Raw genomic sequence first — 20,938 nt, forward strand, 5'->3', positions numbered from 1 at the left:
CTGTCTCTGGGGCAGAAACTCAGACAGGCTCTCCACTGACCCTCTGTTTACTGTGTCCCCATGGCAGCAGGAGGGACAACTCCAGGACACGGTGTGGCTGTTTATAGACTGGACGGTCTGCAGGGACTAGATTGCTAGCAGAAGGATGATGTCCAGGATGGCACAATTATCCTTACGGAGACTGTGAATCCCACTAAGAAAATATATGACTTTATTCATGTACTTTTGCACAGAGAGAGAAAAGGCCAAGAAAGACTTTAAAAACAGTGATTGCTTTTACTTTTTGTAGAGTCTAATTGTATATTTTTTGTTGATTTACCAGCAGCAATAGTTTAGCACTTTGCATCTCATGTCTTTATATAATTCAGTGTCTATTCTTGACCAGTTTTTATCCAATCAGAATCCATCACACACTCTAGCACCAAATGTTCAAAGCCAGAATTATACTAGGTTTAATTGAATGAACATATCACAGTGTTCTGTACTTTATAAACATTTGTTTCTGAAACATGCATTATTAAAAATGTAACAAGTATCCATGTTATCACATAAATGATGTAGTAGAGTTATGGACCAGGAACAGCCCAGTTAACTTCACTTCTGATCAGCTATTGCTTAAGAATGGAAGACTGGGTGACAGCTCAGAGCCAGGTGGAAATATTGCTCTGTACAACCATAGGCATCTCTTAATAAATTCTCATACTGGTACAATAATGAGTTTGCACTGACGAGCAGTTCTTTATGAAACAACATGCGCAGGATGTTACTGGTACATTAAGCATAGTGACAACACAGAGACTGCATAATTCCATGAGGTATAATATTGCCTAAATGACATATATTATTGGTTCATGTTTCTATTGACTGACACATTTACATTTCTTGCTTTACCCACTGGAATAAAACTGTTAGTCATACAGTCTCACAGGAAGATTGAACATTTGAATGTGAGTGTACTCACTGTGCTGAACAGATCAAAGACATAGAAAGTGAACAATTAACAATATATTAAGTATATCATAATGAAAAATGTTTGCTGAATGATCAAATAAACAAAAATAGATTTTCACGTACATTTCCTCACTCAAATTGAACCAACTTGAAGAATCGGAGGACGACATATACAAAATACATGGCTGCCAATTGCAGTTTAGTAATTATGACATCATGTGCTCCTCTTATTGGCCATAAATAGATTACAGTGTGTAAACCAAAAGTGATGTGCAAGGTCACCCAACACAGAAATATTTATTATAGGCAGTAGAGACATAAATAAGAGTCAGTTTACGACGGTTTAACATGCCCACTTTTGCCAAAACGCCTTTTGTAAGGGATACTGCATTCTTAAAAACTTTCTCTCTTTAGATTGAAAAACATAAAAAATATTTTTCTCTTATCTGTAAAATCCTTCAAATGCTTAAAGGAATGTCTGGAGGAAGAACATAGAGGCCTAAAAAACCGGAGGTCTTTCTTCTGAACCAGAGAGTTTTCATACTAAAAACATACATGTTGGCAGGAATGGTTAATATCCACTGCCTGACGCAAACATGACACTGCAATACTGTTCAATCTATACGGTCTAGATCAGATCAGACATCAGGTCCAGTGTACAGAAGGGCACCAGACAAGTAGATCATTCCTCACCTGTATTTCACCCTCCCAATGAAGATAAACAGGGCACTTGAGAACTCATATTGTTAAAATTCATCAGCTTAACTAGACGGTAAGCGTACTGATTTTTTCAACTATGAGAAAAATGTAGGCAACCAAATGTTTTAAAGCATTTACTGAAATTCCTAATTAACATAATGGTGTCAACATATTTAAGCCAAATTACATGAATGGTGCAATAACCCCCTTCAAGGCCATTGGCTTCTGTTTCCATCAGTCCAACAGGTCGATGACTGGAACATGTCATGCTATTTCCAGCAGGAAGCTGTAGGTGACATTGTCCATCTCTCCTCAGTATATGTATGACCATCAGAGATGTGTATTAGAAGTGTCCATTTATAGCCGCTTCACATAGTTCCCAGGAAAGGTTCCGAAAAATTTGGTTCTCCTGCACGTTCCTAAAAAAAAAATATATAATATAGAATGAGGCAGGCATAAAAATGTATATATCTAATATCTAAGTATACATTATTAGGTAAAACAATATTTTAATACGAATCCCTCTATTTATTTATCCATAAATCCATTGTTGACAGTATATATTTTTCTTGTTGGAGAATAGCGCCAGCTAGTGGCAAATAAGTGAACATCACTAAAATGCTCCTTGTGTAGTAACAAGCAACAGTATTAAAAATTAGAGTTTACAGTCTTACCCACAAACCATCCATCATCACACTTCTCCATGACGTCAACAACATCCCCCTCCTTCAGTTCCAGCTCATCTTCATTTCGTGGCATGTAGTTATACAGGGCTTGAAATCTGCAAGAGGAAAGGCTCTTTAAGTGTGTATTCTACATTAGGTTATATTAAGTAATATACTGGCCAAATCCCAAAATGAAGTAATGTTACCATAAAACAATATTTTACATTATGTGCACTGGTGAAGAAAAACATGGAGAAAAAACTTGATATACTCACGCTTCTCCAACACCTTGAAGCGGATCATGAACATATGCTTGTCTCTGGGACTGAAAAAGAGAAACCATGAAAGGCCATTTAAATGTTTCCGTCTTTTATTAACAGCCAGAGTTCCACTGTGCTCAATGAGAACCATTAATGCAAAGCCTGAGGCCAGACCTGGATCAGCTGTGTATCTGAACTATGTTCATGATCAAACCCACAAACGTGATTAAATACAGATTGTTTAAAAAAAAAAAGAGTAATTGCATTTTTGTCAAATACGTATGAGATCCAGGACTACCGGGGCTCAAATTCAGGGGTTCTAAGCCATCAAACAACACATTTTCTAAAATGTGTTTATGGATTTAGAAACGGTTGAGAAATGCCTTAAATCCTGAAAACGAGGACTGTACTCCCCTTTTTTGGAAGGAAATGTGGGTAATAGGCTGCTTGCCTGGCCCTGGGGAGTACACCTTGTTTAAGCTGTGTACACAGGAAAGATCATTGGGACATTCCCAAGAGTAATCCAGACACCCCAAACAATCTCAATACAGTACATGGCTTAAACCAATGCTGCATGAGCAAGCCAATCTCTTCAGCTGCTTTGAGCCACAAAAACAAAACAAGAAAGGCTGTCAAAATCCACTGTTTGTGATCCAAGAAGTCATGGACATGCAGGAAAACCACTTCCAGACACATTTCCACATGCAGAACAAACAAAATGTTATCACTCTACAGCACTGTTAGGAATTAAATGTTATTTTCGTGACCACAAAATGCACTAATGCATAAACAGACAAGGCCATGGTGTTAAGAGTATCCCTCATTCATGACTAAGCATTCCACAATATTCTACTGTATGTTGAATATTACTGCATACTGAAGCATCATGTGACCAGACACTGACAACAATATATAATATGGCAGTTTAAACTCTATCATAATATCATTATATCCAGCTATAGCAGCAAAAATGGAAAGAATTGCACTTAAATCAGTGAATTCCCAGGTCAAATACAGTGAATGAGATTATGCGTTGTGCAGGGATACTTTGAAATGAGAGAAAACTGAATTTCCCTTGAGTCACACAAGGTGCACATACTCCCTACCCTATGAGATGGTGAAAAGTTTTGACCTCTAACAGGCGATCCGCAGGACCTCCTAGACATCACAGGGCTACGAGGGGGCTTACCAACAACCACAACATCACGCCTTAACACAGACTGAAAGAACCAGAACCAGGAGAAGCTGAAATGAGGGTTATGTGCAGTCATATACAAACACAAGTTACAAAAATATACACTACCGTTCAAAAGTTTGGGGTCAGTAAGATAAAACTCAGCAAGGACACAGTATATTGATTGAAAGTGACAGTAAAGACTTTTACATTGCTACAAAAAAAAAATTCTATTTGACTTAATGTTAATCAAAGAGTCCTGAAAATATATTGTGGTTTTCACAAAAATATTAAGCAGCACAACTGTTTTCAACATTGATAATCATAAGAAATTAAATAAATATGACCTTGGTGAGCATAAGATACTTTTTTCCAAAACATTAATCTTACCAACCTTGACTTTTGAATGGTAGTCTATATATTAAATAAACGGATTAACATTAATGAGTGAATATACTTTATTTTTGGTCTAAATGTCTCATTATTTACTCAGTTGCCCAACCATCCATAATGAGCGCTACTTGTTTGTTTGTTCCCTCCCATGCCAGTGGACAGAGCTAACAGGGGAAGGCCTATAAAGCAAATTTAAAGGATCCTGGGGTTGTGAGTAGTGAATTTAAAAGGGTTGGGTGATTTAAATATGTCTACGACCTACTAATAATTATGATTCTAGCTTCCCATATAACTGAAATAATTCACTGCATGCCAAACATATGAACTACATTGTTTTGAAATTTATTTATGAATCGTACACACTGTGGTGCAATAAATCTTTCATGGTAATACATACTGCAAGGATTATGTGCTTCAAGTTATATAGGTCACTTTAATAGGGAATGTTAGTGTCTGTATTACGGAGTGGCAAGACTAAAGGGCGGGGTAGAGGATGATTAGCACTACGACAGTCACTAGCAAGCAGCTTGTCTTTACCTTGACCTTTGGGGAGCGGAGGTCCTGTCGAGAGAACAGTTTGGCAGAGAGAGGGGGCGACTGTGAAACCCCAGGCAATGGGGGGGTGTAGCGCGGGGAAGGGGGAGAGTACTTAGCCGATGAGGGCTGTGTGAACTGCAATGATATCTGTGAGGACAGGGGAGGGAGAGAGATATGGAGAGGCATTCTGGGAAACTTCACCCTGCTAAAGTGGAGACTAAAACAGCTATACATGCTAAAGATATGTTTGTAATTCTCTACAGATGCTTCAGGGTTTAAAGGTGAAGTGTGCATTTTTTTCTGCCATTAATGTCACCAAAAAGAACTGCAAAAATGATGATCATTGAAATTAATAAGAATCTGAGCACTCCATTGTTTGTTCCAAAATCATTGAATTTAAAGGGATAGTTCACCCAAAAATGTAAATTCTGTCATCATTTACTCTCCCTCATGTCATTCCAAACCCATCAGCCATTTTTAATCTTAAAAACACAAATTCAAATATTTTATTTTAAATCTGAGAGATTTCTGTCCGTCCATTGAAAGTGCAGGACAGGTAACCAAAACTTAAAAGATCCAAAAAGGTCATAGAAGTTGTAAAATGAATCCATATGAACTGAGTGGTTTAATCAAAGTCTTGTAAAGAGATATGATCATTTTATATGTGCTATATGAACGCTTTTAACCGATTTAATTAAAACAGACGCTTGTGTGTGCGTCACATGCATGTCGTGCAACAACAAACCTCATTGAATCTCGTGCAACACACATATGTTTTGTGCTCTACGTATGTGTGTCGATCATTGTTTAGATGTAAACAAAAGCCTAAATTAAATCTGTTCAGCATATAAAATGATCATATCTTTTCACAAGACTTGGATTAATTCCTATGGGTTCATTTCACAACACCTTTATGACCTTTTTTAGATATTCTAAGTTTTGGTTACCTAGACTTTCAATGGGAGGCACAGAAACCTCTCAGGTTTTATTTAAACAATTCTTAATTTGTTTTCTGAAGATTAATTTATGATCTTATGGGTTTAGATTTATGGTGTTGGAACAATATGGGGGTGACCACATTTTTGGGTGAACTACTCCTTTAATATTTAGTCATCTAAAAAATTACACTCTTCTCCTTTAAGGAAATTTATTTTGGCTTTCCATTTGGGCAGTATAACCACACTGCAAGCACTACCTCAATATCTGAACCCTCACTCTGGGCAGGTTGGACTGGAGCAAACGTATTTGATGTCAGGGGTTCATTTAAGAAGCTGTTGTCTTCTTTCGGCTCTTCCTCTATAAACAGTCTGGGTAGCTTTTCCATTATATCTGGTTCCTGGCAATAAAATCCCTCCTCTTCTACGAACGTGCCCTTTGATTGGCTGGCTTTAATGATTGAAACTAACTCCTCACATATATCATCCTCGGGTTCTTTTGGTGACAGAATATCCAATGGGGATTCGTGGGCGTCAAAAACAACCAAGTCAATAGGGCTACGCAATTTAAGGGGGTCTGTCTGGCCAGGTTTATAATGGTGATCTGAGAACAACTGCAGTTCCTTCTCGGGTAAATCTGATTTTTGACTGGAGAGGATCTCTATGACACTGCCAGACCTGGGGCTGGCGTCAAATGAGGGTGATGTGGGCGAAGGAGTGAAGGAGGTGGAGGTTAGATAAGGTTGAGGAGACAGGCTGGGTTCGGGGGACATGTAAGACTTTGGGGAGGAGATGGGAATGAAGTGGCCCTCTTTGAGCGCAGGAGTGGAGTTGCGAGGAGTGAGGGCGGGAGAGCGGCTCAGTATGGAAGACGCGGGAGAAGGGGAGATGGCAGAGTCCAATACTTCATAGTATGGCTGGAAATTGGAAGGGAAGGGTGGAGGTGTAGGGGCAGGGGTTCCTGAAGGAGACAGACCCAGAGTGAGGGCCAACCACTCGCTGGTGATGGCCTGAAGGTGTGCGGCTCTTTGTGGACTAGGAGAGGATGAGGAGAATGGACGGACAGTTGGGGATGGAGAGTTGTAGAGGGTACGTGCAGATGACAGCTTAAGAGAAAGAAGGAGAGAGGAGAAACAGAAAGTGATAGTGATGATACACGCTGGAAAATAAGAGAACTGATAGTGAAAGTGAATTGTTACGAGAAAATACAACCTAGAAAAGCATGGTACAAAAACAGCACTTTCTATTCAGTATTCAGTTTGTGTTTGAGTTCCATTATGTGTAGATTATTTACTATTTGGATGTAAATATAATCCCATTCATCATGTAAATTAGATTTCACATAATGTATGGCCATTGTCAAAAGAAATTATTAATATAATATCCTAGAAGGCACTTTATTTTCAGAATACAGCCATAGTTCTGCTACATAGCAGAAATGCTGTCATTGTGAAAGCTTGTTGCAGTCAAGCACTCGAGTACTGTAAAGGCTCCGCAGACACAGTATGCGGGGAAACAGGCCTAAGACAAAAGACATGAGCTACAAGGAAGGATATGCCATAATTAATCATTTCATTCACTGTCTGTATTGATTTGTGAGGTGGAAACAACAACAAGTTCACTGAGAGGTCATAGCAAATGTAACTATAAACCAGCAATAAGAGTATCCTGTCCTCACAATACGTTCCACATTTACCCCAGTGCACAATGCTTTTCAAGCACTCTTTGGTAAAATTTAAATAAAAAAATGAGCTAGAAGGACTCATTTTCTGGACAATTAGGTTTCAGTCAGGACTACTTCGCCAAGTATATAAATTTATTACAATTATATTATAGCATACAGTTAGTGTTGCCGGTATGGTTCTGTTCTGGGAAAAATGCAGCTATGCCTGGACAGAGCGGGGAAAGCAGCAAGTCAAACCCCCCTGGGGTACAGAACAGAACCAGTATATGCATACATAATTGAAATTCTCAATTACATGAGTTGTGAAAATACAAATACATGATAGAAAACGCTTGCATTGAATTGAACTGTACGGGAAAAACAAAATAGTCAGAATGATTAAAGGTTCGGTTGGGTGGAGTTGGGGTTGGAGGAGGGAGTTTAAATGCGAGCAGCGATGCTATGGAGGAAATGCTGAAGGAATGGGAGTTTATATGTGCCGCTGTGATAGATGTCGACACTGGATTGGAACACGTCAGGAACGTGTCATGTGAGCTTGGCTGACGTGGCCTGCCTGAACTAACGCGATGCTTGATATTTCTGAATTCCTCAAAAATGTTTTTACAAATATAAGCTGTGTTTGCACTAACGTTTGACAACTAGAAAGTGTCTAAACACGCTCAATTCTGAAGAGTACACAACTGTTCAAACGTTTGGGATCAGTATGATTTCTGTAAGACTTTTACATTGTGGAAAAACATTTCTATTTCCTTCAAACTTTCTGTTCAGTATCACAGTTTCCACAAAAATAGTAACCAGCTCTGCCGTTTTTAACATGGATAACAATAAGAAATGTTAATTGAGCACCAAATCAGCCTATTTCAATGATTTCTAAAGGATCATGTGACACTGAAGACTGGAGTAATGATGCTGAAAATTCAGCTTAGCCATTACAGGAATAAATGACATTTTAAAATATATAAAAATACAAAACAGTAATTTTAAATTGTAATAAGATTCACAGTATTACTGTATTTATTTTATTTTATCTGCATTTTATCAAATAAATGTAGCCTTAGCGATCATAGAATACTTCTTTCAAAAACTGTATATCTGTTGATTTATCTTATTAATAGATAAATTACATTGGTTTGATATTGTGTTATCTAATGCAATAATATTCATCTTTTGTGTGTGACTTAATTGTCCAAATACTTTATGGTGTCAGTGTGTGTAGTACAAAGTTGAAATGTATCTGCTACAATGTTTGCTATAATAAGAAAAAGCAAGATACTAGTGCAGTCCAGTCACATTAGTTCACCTTTACAGAAACGTCCCTTTCAGTAACAGCTAGAGCCGAGTAGAACATGTATAGCACAGCAGGTCATGTCCTGTCCACGTTGTAATTAGCCTATACTGGATACTGGCAGGATGTGTGATAAATCTGATCTAATCCTGCTGAACTCGGCTAATGTGAGCGAAGGAATAAGCCTTTACTTCTTTGTTCTTTAGATGGAATTACAACTCAAGGGCATTTAATCTAAACTCAGGCTTATCTTACACAACAAGCCAAAGGTAATCTAAAGATGACAGAGGTGATCTATTTTGGCATTGGGACAGTTGCCATCTGAGAAAGGATTAATTTTGTACTTGCCACCTTGTTGACACTGATAGTGATGTACATGACCTATGGCAATATGAGTAACATGATATAAATGAGAGGTTTTACTGCCTCTGACGCCACCGTTTGTCGGCAAGGATCATATGTATTTAAAGTATAAGTCAGTATTTACCTAGATAAGATCATAAAGTCACTTAACTGGATGAGAGTATATATTTTGCGGATATAAGTTCCCTGAAATTCAGATATCTTTAGTCACAATGATTAAAACCTCATGAGACTGTAATATGTGATCATTTTTAGACCCTTAAACTGTTGTGGTTTAAACCCTTTAAGTACATTTTTAGGTAAAATTGCAGCTGAAAACATACCCTACTGTTCAGTCTGTCACTGGAGTAGTTGGTGGGTATATTGGGCCCAGGAGGCTGACCAGTACTTTGTACTGTGGTCTTCTTAACGACGTCCACATAAGACACTGGAAAAATCCCTTGTTTGTTTGTACCTTGGATCTTGCCCTCAAACCAGTTCTTATCCACCTGCCGCACCAGAATAACGCGCTCGCCCTGGAAGACACCAACACAAGATATAAGGTGGTATATCTGGTGGATCGAAAGCAAAAATGCAGTGCAAAAAGACAAAATTATAACCAAATAGAACGTATTTGATATTTTGTATACAACTATGTGATGAAGTTGTGGCTGGCTGGGGCCAGAAAGTTTAGTTTTTTTAAGGTGTTTTACGTCTTGGCACTTTTTTCTTATTTGGTTAAAGCACAATGTTAGAGTTCAGAACATTAGCATTCAGTAAAAGTGAGAATTATTTAGCAAAAGACATGTTCTTAAAGTGGTAAGAAACATTAAAGGGATAGTTCACCCATAAATGCTCACCCTCAAGTTGTTCCAAACCTGTATGAGTTTATTTCTTCTGTTGAACACAAAAGAAGATATTTTGAAGAATGTTGGTAACCAGACAGTTTGATTGCCAACATTGAACAACTCATGGAACAACTTGAGGGTGAGCAAGTGATGACAACATTTTCAATTTGGGGTAAACTATCCCTTTAAGGAGTGGATTAATGAGCAGTTGCTGACACTAAAGCATATTTATGACATCAGTACTAAGAAAATGTTTACTTTTCTTAATGAAAGTTCCACATTAGTATCAGCATTAAAGTTGTAGCGGGCAATTGCTTCTCCAATTTCTCTGCTTTGGGCTGGAGGAGGAGGTCTCGCTGGCTGATGTCTCTCTGAAGGAGGGATTTTCTGTGAAGAGACACAGAAATTGGAGGAGAAATCAGGCTACTTCAGAAGATAGTTAATAAGAATAACAATAATTAACAGTATAAATATATAGTGTTTCTATTAGCTAAACATATTTATCACTAAAGTACGCACCTCAACATATGAGATGGGGAAGATGCCCACATGGCCACGATATTCTCCCTCATACCAGTTATTATCTATCTGCCGAGTGATGTATACCGTCTCTCCTTTCTTAAACGTCAGCTCTCTGGAAGGAAAAAAAATTAAGCAAAGGAAAGACATAAATAATACATGAAAATGTACTAGTTGATTGTAGCACATCAAATGCAATAAGAACAGAAACCGGTGACATGGTTTGCAAGTTGTTCTTACTTCGCTGTCTGCGCTTTGAAGTCATATATTGCTCTGGCTGGCAGTTTCTGTCAAGTGAACGAAGCAGAGCAATCAAACTTTAATACATGTTCTCATTATTTGGGTTTATTCACAATTTGACCAAAGCTTAGATCAAATATTTGAGTTTCTACTATAATTTTCCAGGAACATTACAGAGTGATGCATATTCCCTTACCTCTCTGACTTCAGGGGTTTGTCTTCTGCTCTGCTGTGTGTGGCTGCCCACATCAGGGTAAGAGTATTCTCTGGATGTGTCCTGATCTAGAAAAAAACAGAGAAGTAAACTGATTCAAAGACAAGTCTCACAGAGATCCAACACTATTACATGCATGGGAACAAGCAAAAGCAAAGGAAGTAATGATTTGGGGCTTGATGAGAGAAATGCACACAAAAGGAAATTTGTGGAAAAAAAGGAAATATGAATATATTCATATTTTATTGACAAATTAAAAGTAAATATATTTTATTGTCCATAATAATGAAGTCAACTCCCAAGAATCATCTCAGAAGTTATGTTATACCCATCCACTTAGATCCCCAGTATAGATCATGCGTATTTATACTAGAACTGCAAATGGTTAGCTGGCAACTGTGCCAAGTGCAGGCAAGCCCCCTTGCTCTGATCAGTCTTCATTTATAAACACTATTAACTATGCAAAAGTATACAGTGTCGCATGTCTTTATGGTTAAAAAAATCATAAACATTGACCTTCTCACAAAACAAATAAACTAAAACTTTAGGTACTGAGGGTGATCTCAACACCAACATATTAGACAGAGTGAACTGTGTTAACACTGATAAGAGAGTATGTTTCTTCCCAGGCCAATAAAATCTCAAATCTGTTTTTAGATTGCATGCTTCAGCTGCTCAAGTCATCTGTCTAAAGCTATTTTTATAGACTGAAACTTTACAAAGTTACATTTCTTTTGTGGCAAGCCAAGCCCACACACAAAGTAGTGTTCCTCTAGTGTTTTGATTCCCAGACAATGCATTAACCTAATAAAATGTATACCTTAAATAGATAAAATCATCTACCAAATACAGAAATGTATTGTAAATGGAGTAGGGAAATAACTTTAAAGAATTGTTTGGGGAAAAAAAGGACAATTTGATAAAATGAGAAAATAAAAGAAAAGATGAAGCAGAGGATGTGGGAATGTGAGTCATGCTCTCTGATGCTCCTTGCAACATAATGATTCCTTTTTCTAAACCAGGGGTGTCCAATCCTACTTCTGGATGGCCACTGTCCTGCAGAGTTTAGCTCCAATTAAACACACCTGAACCTGCTCATCAAGGTCTTCAGGCTTACCTGAATCTTCCATGCAGATGTGTTGGGGCAAGTTGGAGCTAAACTCTGCAAAATGTTGGCCCTCCAGGAGCAGGTTGGGACATCACTGCTCTAAGCAAGCACATTAACAAACACAGATGGAACAATGCAATGGTGGAGGAGCAGAACTCAAACACAGGGGACGAAGGGTATTTAGGAAATCAAAGATGGATGAGTAGAGTCCACCTTGATAGCAGAATTCAGAGTTGCGGTTCATCTGGTTGTTGTTGCTGTCTATATGGTTGTGAGAGGCACTATGGGACAGGTGTGAGTACTCGGGTTGGTGAGTGTCCTGGCTGGGCATGCCATCAGGCTGTGGGTGGTAAGAGCGAAGTTGAATTGTAGGGCTGCCTCTCCCAAGCACGTGCAGAGAGGAATTCCTCTCAGGAATGTCGGGAAGCAACTCCACCAGCAACCTATGGAGGATGGTGTTGTCCGGCAGGCTACCCCTGCATTTCTCAGTGCGGATGTGGTCGTAGATGTCTTTTAGGGCAGAATCTAGAGCATCATACATGCAGCTCTTTGAGTTTGGTATTTGGGAAAAACTCAAAGGTGACAGGTTCTTCCGGCGGAAAGGCACTGGGCTGACCAGGAAGGCAAGCTTGCTGAGGCCAAACTCAGATTCCTCTACGCGCAAATGTTGCCTCCGGTCCTGCTTGGCCCTCTCGTGCTTGATCATAGTGGTGAATCGTGTGTAGGAAGCCGGGCAGCGGCCCTTGCAGGAGCTCACAAGCTGCCTGTGATAATGATGTTGGTGCCCCGATCCGCAGAAGCTCTCTGATGAGGCAAATGAACACAGGTCAAACTCCCTCTCGCTGCAGAAGGATGAGCCCTCAATCTGGATGAAGTCACTAAGATCAGACACTACAGCATCATGTTCACTGTCTGAGTAGTCGTTGTGCATGGCAGAGTTTTGTAATTGGTCACTGGTGACTTGGATGTGGATTGGCACATGGGTGTTTATCTTGGAGTATTGAGACCGTCCTTCAGGGGGATTCCTGGCTGGTGGTTCTTCATCCAGTAATGACTCAATAGAGAGGCTACGCTTGGGGCTGCTGATCCTCCTAAAAGAACCCCTGATCAGGCACTCATCTCCAAGATTTGGCATGGATTTGGATTTCTGGATCAGACTCTCATATTTAGAAATCCTGTTGTGCACCATGTTCCTAGGCACCGCTTCGTTACAGCCCTTGTTACCAGTGCATCTGTCCTTCCGCTGTTCGCTCTCATACTTATGGATCCTAGCTTTCACAGAGCAGATCACGGTAGAGTTTATCAGTTCTTGCCGGTTGATGTGATGCATCTTCTTGTAGAGTTTGAGGAAGCCTGGTGCATCGTGGGCTGAGCGGTGCCTGATCTTCTCCCTAAGATCCTCAGACTCTCTGATGTTATTGCATTGTGATGCCTCTACTTCCCCGTTGTGCAACAATGAACCGATGCTTTCTGAACGGGTTTTCACTTCTTTTCCCCTCCCCTCAGCCAGGAGATCATCACAACTCCAGGATTTGAGCTTAGACGTGGTCTCTTCTGTGATCATCCAGTCTTCTGGGTTCTCTTGGGCTCTTTTCCAGCCTTCAGGGAGGCTGGAGAACCCATCTGAGAAAGCTGAGTCAGCCATAACACTGTCCTCATTTTGCTCTTTGTTTTGATATGTGGATTCTGAGGTAGCATGGTTTTGATTTTGACCATTTAAATGTGCTGTGTGCATATAGCTCACATTCCCACCTTAGATATCCATCACAAGCAGCATGGTAAAAAAAGAGACACGAGAAGACATTAAAAGGTAATTGATCCATGGGAGAGACAAGTAAGGACGTTTATAAAATAACCTGGAAGAAAACTGGAAAGAAATCAGACATCTTGATCAACAAGCCGACGTTGAATAAAGAAGAAGCAATTGATATGCTACACTACACTGGGGCAAGATTGTACACACTAAATAATTCATTGAACTTTATTCATGCAAAGGGAAAGTCATTTAAAATTCTGCTTGTGCTGTGAGGAGCAAAATGAATATTGTCAGTGAACCTTCCCCTGTTGCTTATTCTTTCAATAAGGTGAACGAATGTGACTGTTCGTCTGAGGTCTACCTTTAGTCCTGGTGGCGGCAGGGGAACCGGGGCTGGTGAGGGGATTCCTCTGAGTGCTGCTGCTCTTGGGCAACTCTGGTGGTCTCATAGACGTTTGTGCTGTGCCCACGCTGCTCTGAACCCTGGGCTGAGTTGTTGCAGGTTCAGATTTCCTTCTCCTCTTATTATCACTTGCAGAGCTGCAGAATCAGTGTCATTGAAGTAAAAAGAGTAAAAACACTGCTAAAGATTTTCTGAACGTTACACTTAACCTGTTCTGTAATGTTATGACCTGCTTCATACATCCACTGAGAATGACCTTGGGACCAGTTAGTTAAAAGTCATTGTAAAAATGTTTTGAGAAAATGTCTGTTTTTAGATATCCCATTTTTTGATATATTCATATTTTATATAGATATTAGATATTTTAAAAAATCTATGAAATTAAATGTATAGATTTTTGTGACGCATATGTCCAAATGTTTTTTGGGGTCATTGATACACAGTAAACCTACCTTGATGGCCTTTCAAGGCCTGTGGATGGCTGATAAAGGGAGGTCTGAAACAGATGAAGAAGAAAGAGCAGGGTGAATTCCTCATTTAATGTCCACACTTACGGTACAGTAGGTTCCTTGATACCTAGAGCTCTCCAAATCTACCAATGGTTAAAAACAGTGAAACTTCTTATGTTTGGATACGGTGACATGGGCTGTCCTTCGAAAAGCCCAGCCATTCCCAGGACAGCTAGACGCATTAGATCACTTACAAGGGTTTCTATGTCGAACAAAGCAGGGAATTCCTTGTACGCATGGCTGGAGTAGATAATCATCTTCCTGTTTGCTGAAGCTCTGAGCAGTGTTATCTGGAACAGCTCTTCAGACCAGCAGCAGACGCCCCTTGCGTTTTTTTAACCCTCTTTAAAAGTAGCCCAAGCATGCAGTACCAGGAATGTCTCCACAGAGTGACACATTTACATCTAGTCAACATAAATACAGCTCTGAGTGACAGAAACCACACTACACAGCTTAAAATTTGGCTGCAAAGCCTCTGTGACCATTTTTAGCAATTCTTTGTTTGTATTTACAGCATTCCTCAAACCATAACTGTTACTACATCGACCTCTAAGTTATATACTTTCCTTACAGTGGTCAGTAGCAATTCACAGGAAGCAATTCATTTAAAAAAAAAGTCATTAGAGATTTTAGGGCAAATTCACTCACAGATGCACCACTTTTGCATGTGATAGTTATATGCAAAACATTGCGTCTTGTTCACTACCTAGTTCAGTTCAACCCTTATTCATAATTAATTTCTCCAGTTGACAGCCAGCAAACTATATTTACAATGACAAAAAAAAGCCCCTGAGTGAAACAGGATATGTAACATGATACTGTACAGGGCATGTCCATAGATCCTTCACCTACTACAAACACATGGACAAAATCGACAGATGAGAGCCAGGAGGAAGTGACAAAAATAATAGACAAAAATGTTATTATGACAAAAAAAAGAAGCTGGCGTGGTTGTAGATGCAGAACACCGATTCTTGAGACATGGGACAAAACATGTCCCGCACTTTCACCTGCCATTGCTTTTAAAAATAGCAGCATTTTCACTTAAATAATGATCAGAGATGTTCACCAGAATGTTCTTAACAAAAATTTACCATGCCATCCTAATATGCAGCCAACTGTTTATTTAATCAAAATTATAAAATGACATGAGCTGTATCTCAATTTGTGTACTTATGCACTATTCTATGCCATTTTACAGTATAAGTACAGTACTTGTAAGTAGTGTCCAAAAAGACACTAAAAAGGATCCTGTAATACAGGCAAAAGGCAAAAGTTTTATTACACTGTCACTCTTGTAAAGAAATAGTTTTTCCTCATTTTAAGTATGTCTTTATACATATTTGATATGCCCATTATTATTATTTTAAATCAAATGCACATTATTTATGTATCTCAGAGTGATGAGAGTTATGGCAAAGGAAAACACATTTTGTGAGAAGCAGGAGGTTGCAAGTTAAATGAATAACTCTGAACATGATTAACAGAATGATCCAAAATAATTAATCTGTACATAAGCTTTTATTTTGTCCGTTATGATGTCTAATATGTTCCATATCTCAAGGATCAAATAGTGTATTGCTCCACTTGAAACAATGGGCTTATTGTTATAACCGAAGTTAAGTGATGTTGGGTTGGGTTGGGTGAGGTTGGCATCAGCCTATTTTGGTTAATTTCTCTCTCTCTCTCTGTCTCAGTGAATCAGTCAGTCATTATAGTATGCCAGTGAAGAAGTTAATCACTCACTCACTTATTGAATCGGATTCATTCATTCATTCTTTACCTCTGCGCAGAATCGAGGTGCGCTCTCTGGATTGTAATCAAGACATTTTTTGGGAGGCTTCACCCAGAGGTGGGATAGAGGAGGGGAGGAGCAGAGAAACAGTGACATAACAAGGGAGAAAGTAAAGTCACATGACTGAGGAGATTGAAGAACAATGTGACGACCACAAACTGAAGTTGCACATATGCAACAAAAACACTACATACTGCATTACATCTGCTTCATTACAACCTATAGCACGCCAAGCCTAAGACTACAGAACTACACACACCTTGCACAAAGAGTAAGACAAAAGTGAAACATCTAGTTTGTAAATCCAGCAAACAGTAAAAGTCATGCAAATAATAGTAAAATTAATTCCACAACAGATTTTAAAATAAGTGAACAGTAGTTTAATGTGCATAAAAAACAAGAAATCAAAGCCTTAAATGCAAAGACTAAAATGCTGGTAAGAGTAAGCGAGGCTCGTTATCAAACTCCATCGTATGTGTTACAGCGTCCGGAATTGTCTGGTCATTCCAACCAGTCATTTCAGACATGACCATCACGGGACGACAGCATGTGCAGCACGTATCTGACCTTTCCAACCCCACACCAATCACAAGCGGCATGCTAGCAGCACCAAACCAAAGCCACACTTACCGGCCGCCCAAACTCCAGTTCAGCAAAGAACTTATACCATGGCTCATTCTCTAAATCTAAGTCCTCAGGTCTTAGGTTACTTGTCTGGTGTTGAGAATGAAAGCAAGTGGGAGAGGAAGATGAAAGGAAGGGATGAACTGAGGTAATCATGGGAATGTGACAATCAGATGTAAAATGAAAAATGTCTTCAGCTGACGAGAAATTATGAAAAGTTCAGCAGAGTTCAAAACTTTTATAATATGTTGAAAATAGCAACAGAGCAAAGGCTGTTATTTATTTCCCGCCCCCTTTCCAGCAGAGGGCAGCGGCACATAACAAATGCTCACTGCACAAGGACAAACTGCTCCAACAGGAGCAAATTGGTTTCTCCAACCTTATTAGTGACCTTGACCACATTACGCTCTAATGGACCTGCAATTTATGTGTTCTATTGAGTGACTCTACACAAGCTTGCTGAAGCACTTCCGCTCGATTAGGGCAAACGTTTGTGGTGATTCTTTTAACATATACAGAATGCTCATCATGTAACTACAACTGTTGCCATGTATATTGTCAATACAATTCCATTAATTTATAAGAACAACTCAGTTTAGTCAATCAGTGTATGGTGTATCATGCCTGAAGCGCTGCTGACACTGTGGATTCACCGATTGATAGTATTTCATTAGTTGCATCTGGTTTACGATCTGTCTATACCCATAAAGTCATGGGGCATTAATTCTAAGATCAATATATGTTTGTGCCTTCAAAAACTAAACTGAAATTGAAAAACTGCCTCATAAACCTTATGGACTTTGTGCTGCTAACTTCAAACAAACCATAAATAATGAATCTATCTTTAAAACTATGTTCTCATTGTATTTAGCTCACTTCATTCAATCTGGGTCTTTTTCATGCAAAAATTATAGCATATTAACATTGAAAAAACATGATTATTTACCGTTCTTTCTTGCTCTAAAATAGATGATTTCCCCGGCTCATAGTCAAAAATACTCCTCGGCTCTGCTCTGTATTTCCGTGTGTCAACCTTTCTATCAGGAGGTCCCCACTCATTCCTGGGAGACATGCAAAGAAAAACAAATATTGCCTGTAAATATTGCTGTAAGATGCATGATCAAATCTTTTTCAAATCTGAAAGTCCTTAAAAAAAAGTGTGCCTGAAAAATGGTTCTCACATGTCAGGTGTGCTCCTGCCTCTCTGTGGTGCCTCCCTTTCACTGGATCTCTGCTGTGTGGATGCTGATGTGGGCAGAGGAGAAGGGAGAGATGAGGCAGCAGGTACCCTGAAACCGTATACGCCATTATCAGAGACACTCTTGGTGATGGGCCGGTAGGTGTCGGTTTTAGGTGCAGGATGGGCCTGAACAGCATTAGGGGCAGCATGCTTATCTGAAAGAAATAACAATATATATCAATATGGTTAGTTTCAAAAAGCAGTATAATAATAATAAATATATAATCTGTATATATCTATATATAATCTATACAGAAATGTATTTTTATTGAAATTACAAAATTATTTATTACGACATAAATTAACTTATTTTTGAAACAAAAAAAAAAAAAAAAATAACAACTTAATTATACGTATTGCAACTGGTTTATACTAGTATTTTTAATATATTTTTTTGGCAATAGTATGTTTGCTTTACTGTAGTTAAAGAGAAGAGAAACCTTGTTTGGAAATAGTTGTACCAGTACTTGTAACAGGGTCTGTGGCAGTACGGGATCCAGACCACTCGTTCTCTGTGAAAACAAATAAGCTTTTTTTATTTTTTTATTAACACAATTTAAATAAAGAGTCAATACATCATCAATCCTTCTACCAAAACATGTTCTCACAACGAGCGAGAAAGGTTGACATGGAGCAGCTAAATCTCGAACGTCCGGGAATCAGCCATTTAACAAAAATGCAGAACAGAGGAGAGTCTGCTGGCCAAAAGAAAACGCAACAGAGCTCTTAATAAAACTCCATTGATTTGGCTTTTCGGAGATGGTGTTTTTATTGCTGAATAGGTGGGTAAGGTATTTTATTGAACAGATAAATTGCCATATATAGCTCTCTAACAGAGTTCATTGTAAAGCATTATCAATTGTGAAGGGTCATTTGGTTGTTGTGCTGTACTGGATTTTTGTTTTTTCAATGAAGTACCATGTCTATTAATGGGTATAGCTTCAGTGACATCTTCAGATATTCAGATAACCATATTCATCCACACAGTCACACAGAACCGAAGCACAACCAACCAACACAATGTTCTTCTGCAAAATGCATGCGGTTTTGTTTTTTAACCGTTAGAGGGCCAAAAGTTACATAGTGTACCTTTAACATGGATTGCACATACCACAAACAAAAACTGCATACAGAGTCCTTTAAACTTAACAAAGTAAACAGTCTCATTAGCAGGATGTGGGAGTAAGATAATACAAAACATAATAAGACGCAAAATGACGATGTTGATCCTTTGACCCTTGTAATCTTTTAGGCAAACCCTCTGACAGTCCATTACCAGTAATGAACACACTTGTAATCCACAACCTGCTGAGCAAAGCTCTTTTGTTGTCACTCCTCATTAGATGGCCCTAGGTTGCACCTCTCTCTCTCTCTCTCAAAAAAAAAAAAACTATCCGTTTAGCCGACAGGTCCGCAGTCACAGAAAATACAGGTCTTTATTTATTTTATCTGACACAATTAAGGGGGTCATGAACTGCATTTTTTTTTATATTCTTATAATGTTTCCTGAGGTGCACTTATGATGTTAGTATGATTTTTACAAATTGTCATAATTTAGAAATAAAGGCCATTTTCTACCCTGATTTTAGCCCTCTGATTTGAACGCTCTGTTGGAAGGGGTGTGTCTGCTGTGAGACTTCAGTGTAAACGCCCACTGCTCTGATTGGCTAACATCTTTGCATATGAAAAAAGTATGACATGTGGAACTCTCTCGAAAACTTTCATCACATCTAACAGTTCAAACATGATGTAAATAAGAGTGTAGACAGCGTCATTGATTATAATGGGAGTTTTGGCGAGAGTCCAGAGTCCAGTCACCCTAAACTTGCGCTGTGTGATAGACAGCTCCAGTGGTTATGAAGGGAGGGTTCTTTGATCGCTTTTTGTATATAATGTAATCACAATTTAAGAAAACAGATTATTTTCATGCTACTAAGAGAAACAATATGAAGTTGATTGTTTAGTCACTGACTTGATTTACTGATACATAAACAGCAATAAACGATTTTGAAACAAAGAACGTCTGACTGTACACGAATCATATCAGAAGTCACTGATCACATTAGGCATTGGAATGAACACATTTACTTATATGTTGTGGCATTTCTCCGTTACACATATCTAACAGGAAAAGTCTGTTTGCAAAGCCAGCGCCGAAATTACGACTGATTTATCAAAGAATCCACAGTGAATTGTACCGAACAAACAAATAATGCTCTACTGAGACATTCACATAGTTGAAAATAAATAACCACTTTCCTAGCATTAGGATCCTTTGGAAGGTAATGTTATTTTTAGCTAGTGACCCTGTATCTCTCTTCTCTCCTTCTCATCTCACTAATTCATCAGCGGCCTGGGCCTAAGACACGATGATGTAGAAATAGGCGTTGATTTTCTTCTGCAAAGGCGGTCTTTCGTTGCACTATTATGTCATAATGTGACAAAATCCGAAACAAGTCGTTTTCGGAGCTTGGTTTTAATAAAAGCTGTTTTTAGACAAAGGAGGACGTTTTAAGTGCTGGAAAATTATCTTTTTATAGAACAATGACCTCTTAAATGTCATTTTCCTCTCAAAAATCAAGGAAAATTTGATTTCTCAATTCATGACCCCTTTAAAATCACAATAGCAATGAGACGAGTGTTCTGTATATCCCTTGCATTCAAAACAGTATCTGTTTATGTCATGTACAGTGTAAAATAATACATTTTAAATGTACACGATAACACAATCTTGAATCCTGTTTAGTTTGCAAAAAA

At 38.7% G+C, this 20,938-nt stretch overlaps 1 protein-coding gene across 16 annotated transcripts in view; it reads right to left on the reverse strand.

Annotated features, from left to right (window-relative positions):
- Nucleotides 1-1,222: 1,222 nt before the first annotated feature.
- Nucleotides 1,223-20,938, reverse strand: part of sorbs2b (sorbin and SH3 domain containing 2b) — a 54,480-nt gene continuing 34,764 nt past the window's right edge. For 7 of the 16 annotated variants that reach the window (XM_056236230.1, XM_056236236.1, XM_056236229.1 and 4 more), the window contains 19 exons: nt 18,622-18,693; nt 18,123-18,336; nt 17,888-18,002; nt 16,948-17,031; nt 16,306-16,362; nt 14,466-14,509; nt 13,972-14,150; nt 12,068-13,606; nt 10,729-10,814; nt 10,533-10,579; nt 10,293-10,407; nt 10,032-10,160; nt 9,270-9,461; nt 5,875-6,720; nt 4,680-4,826; nt 3,682-3,795; nt 2,591-2,640; nt 2,325-2,431; nt 1,223-2,069 (listed from right to left, as the gene is read on the reverse strand). In XM_056236230.1, coding sequence (XP_056092205.1) covers nt 2,008-2,069; nt 2,325-2,431; nt 2,591-2,640; nt 3,682-3,795; nt 4,680-4,826; nt 5,875-6,720; nt 9,270-9,461; nt 10,032-10,160; nt 10,293-10,407; nt 10,533-10,579; nt 10,729-10,814; nt 12,068-13,606; nt 13,972-14,150; nt 14,466-14,509; nt 16,306-16,362; nt 16,948-17,031; nt 17,888-18,002; nt 18,123-18,336; nt 18,622-18,693 — 4,199 coding nt within the window. In that variant the 3' untranslated portion in view covers nt 1,223-2,007. Of the gene's footprint in view, nt 2,070-2,324; nt 2,432-2,590; nt 2,641-2,817; nt 3,056-3,681; nt 3,796-4,679; nt 4,827-5,874; nt 6,721-9,269; nt 9,462-10,031; nt 10,161-10,292; nt 10,408-10,532; nt 10,580-10,728; nt 10,815-12,067; nt 13,607-13,971; nt 14,151-14,465; nt 14,510-16,305; nt 16,363-16,947; nt 17,032-17,887; nt 18,003-18,122; nt 18,337-18,621; nt 18,694-20,938 lie in introns of those variants that run through there. The other 9 variants (XM_056236232.1, XM_056236231.1, XM_056236234.1 and 6 more) reach the window with 9 other exon arrangements.

Source organism: Rhinichthys klamathensis, unplaced genomic scaffold (genome assembly GCF_029890125.1).
Source record: "Rhinichthys klamathensis goyatoka isolate OS25496 unplaced genomic scaffold, OSU_Roscu_1.1 h1tg000442l_1, whole genome shotgun sequence".
Classification (NCBI taxonomy): Eukaryota; Metazoa; Chordata; class Actinopteri; order Cypriniformes; family Leuciscidae; genus Rhinichthys; species Rhinichthys klamathensis.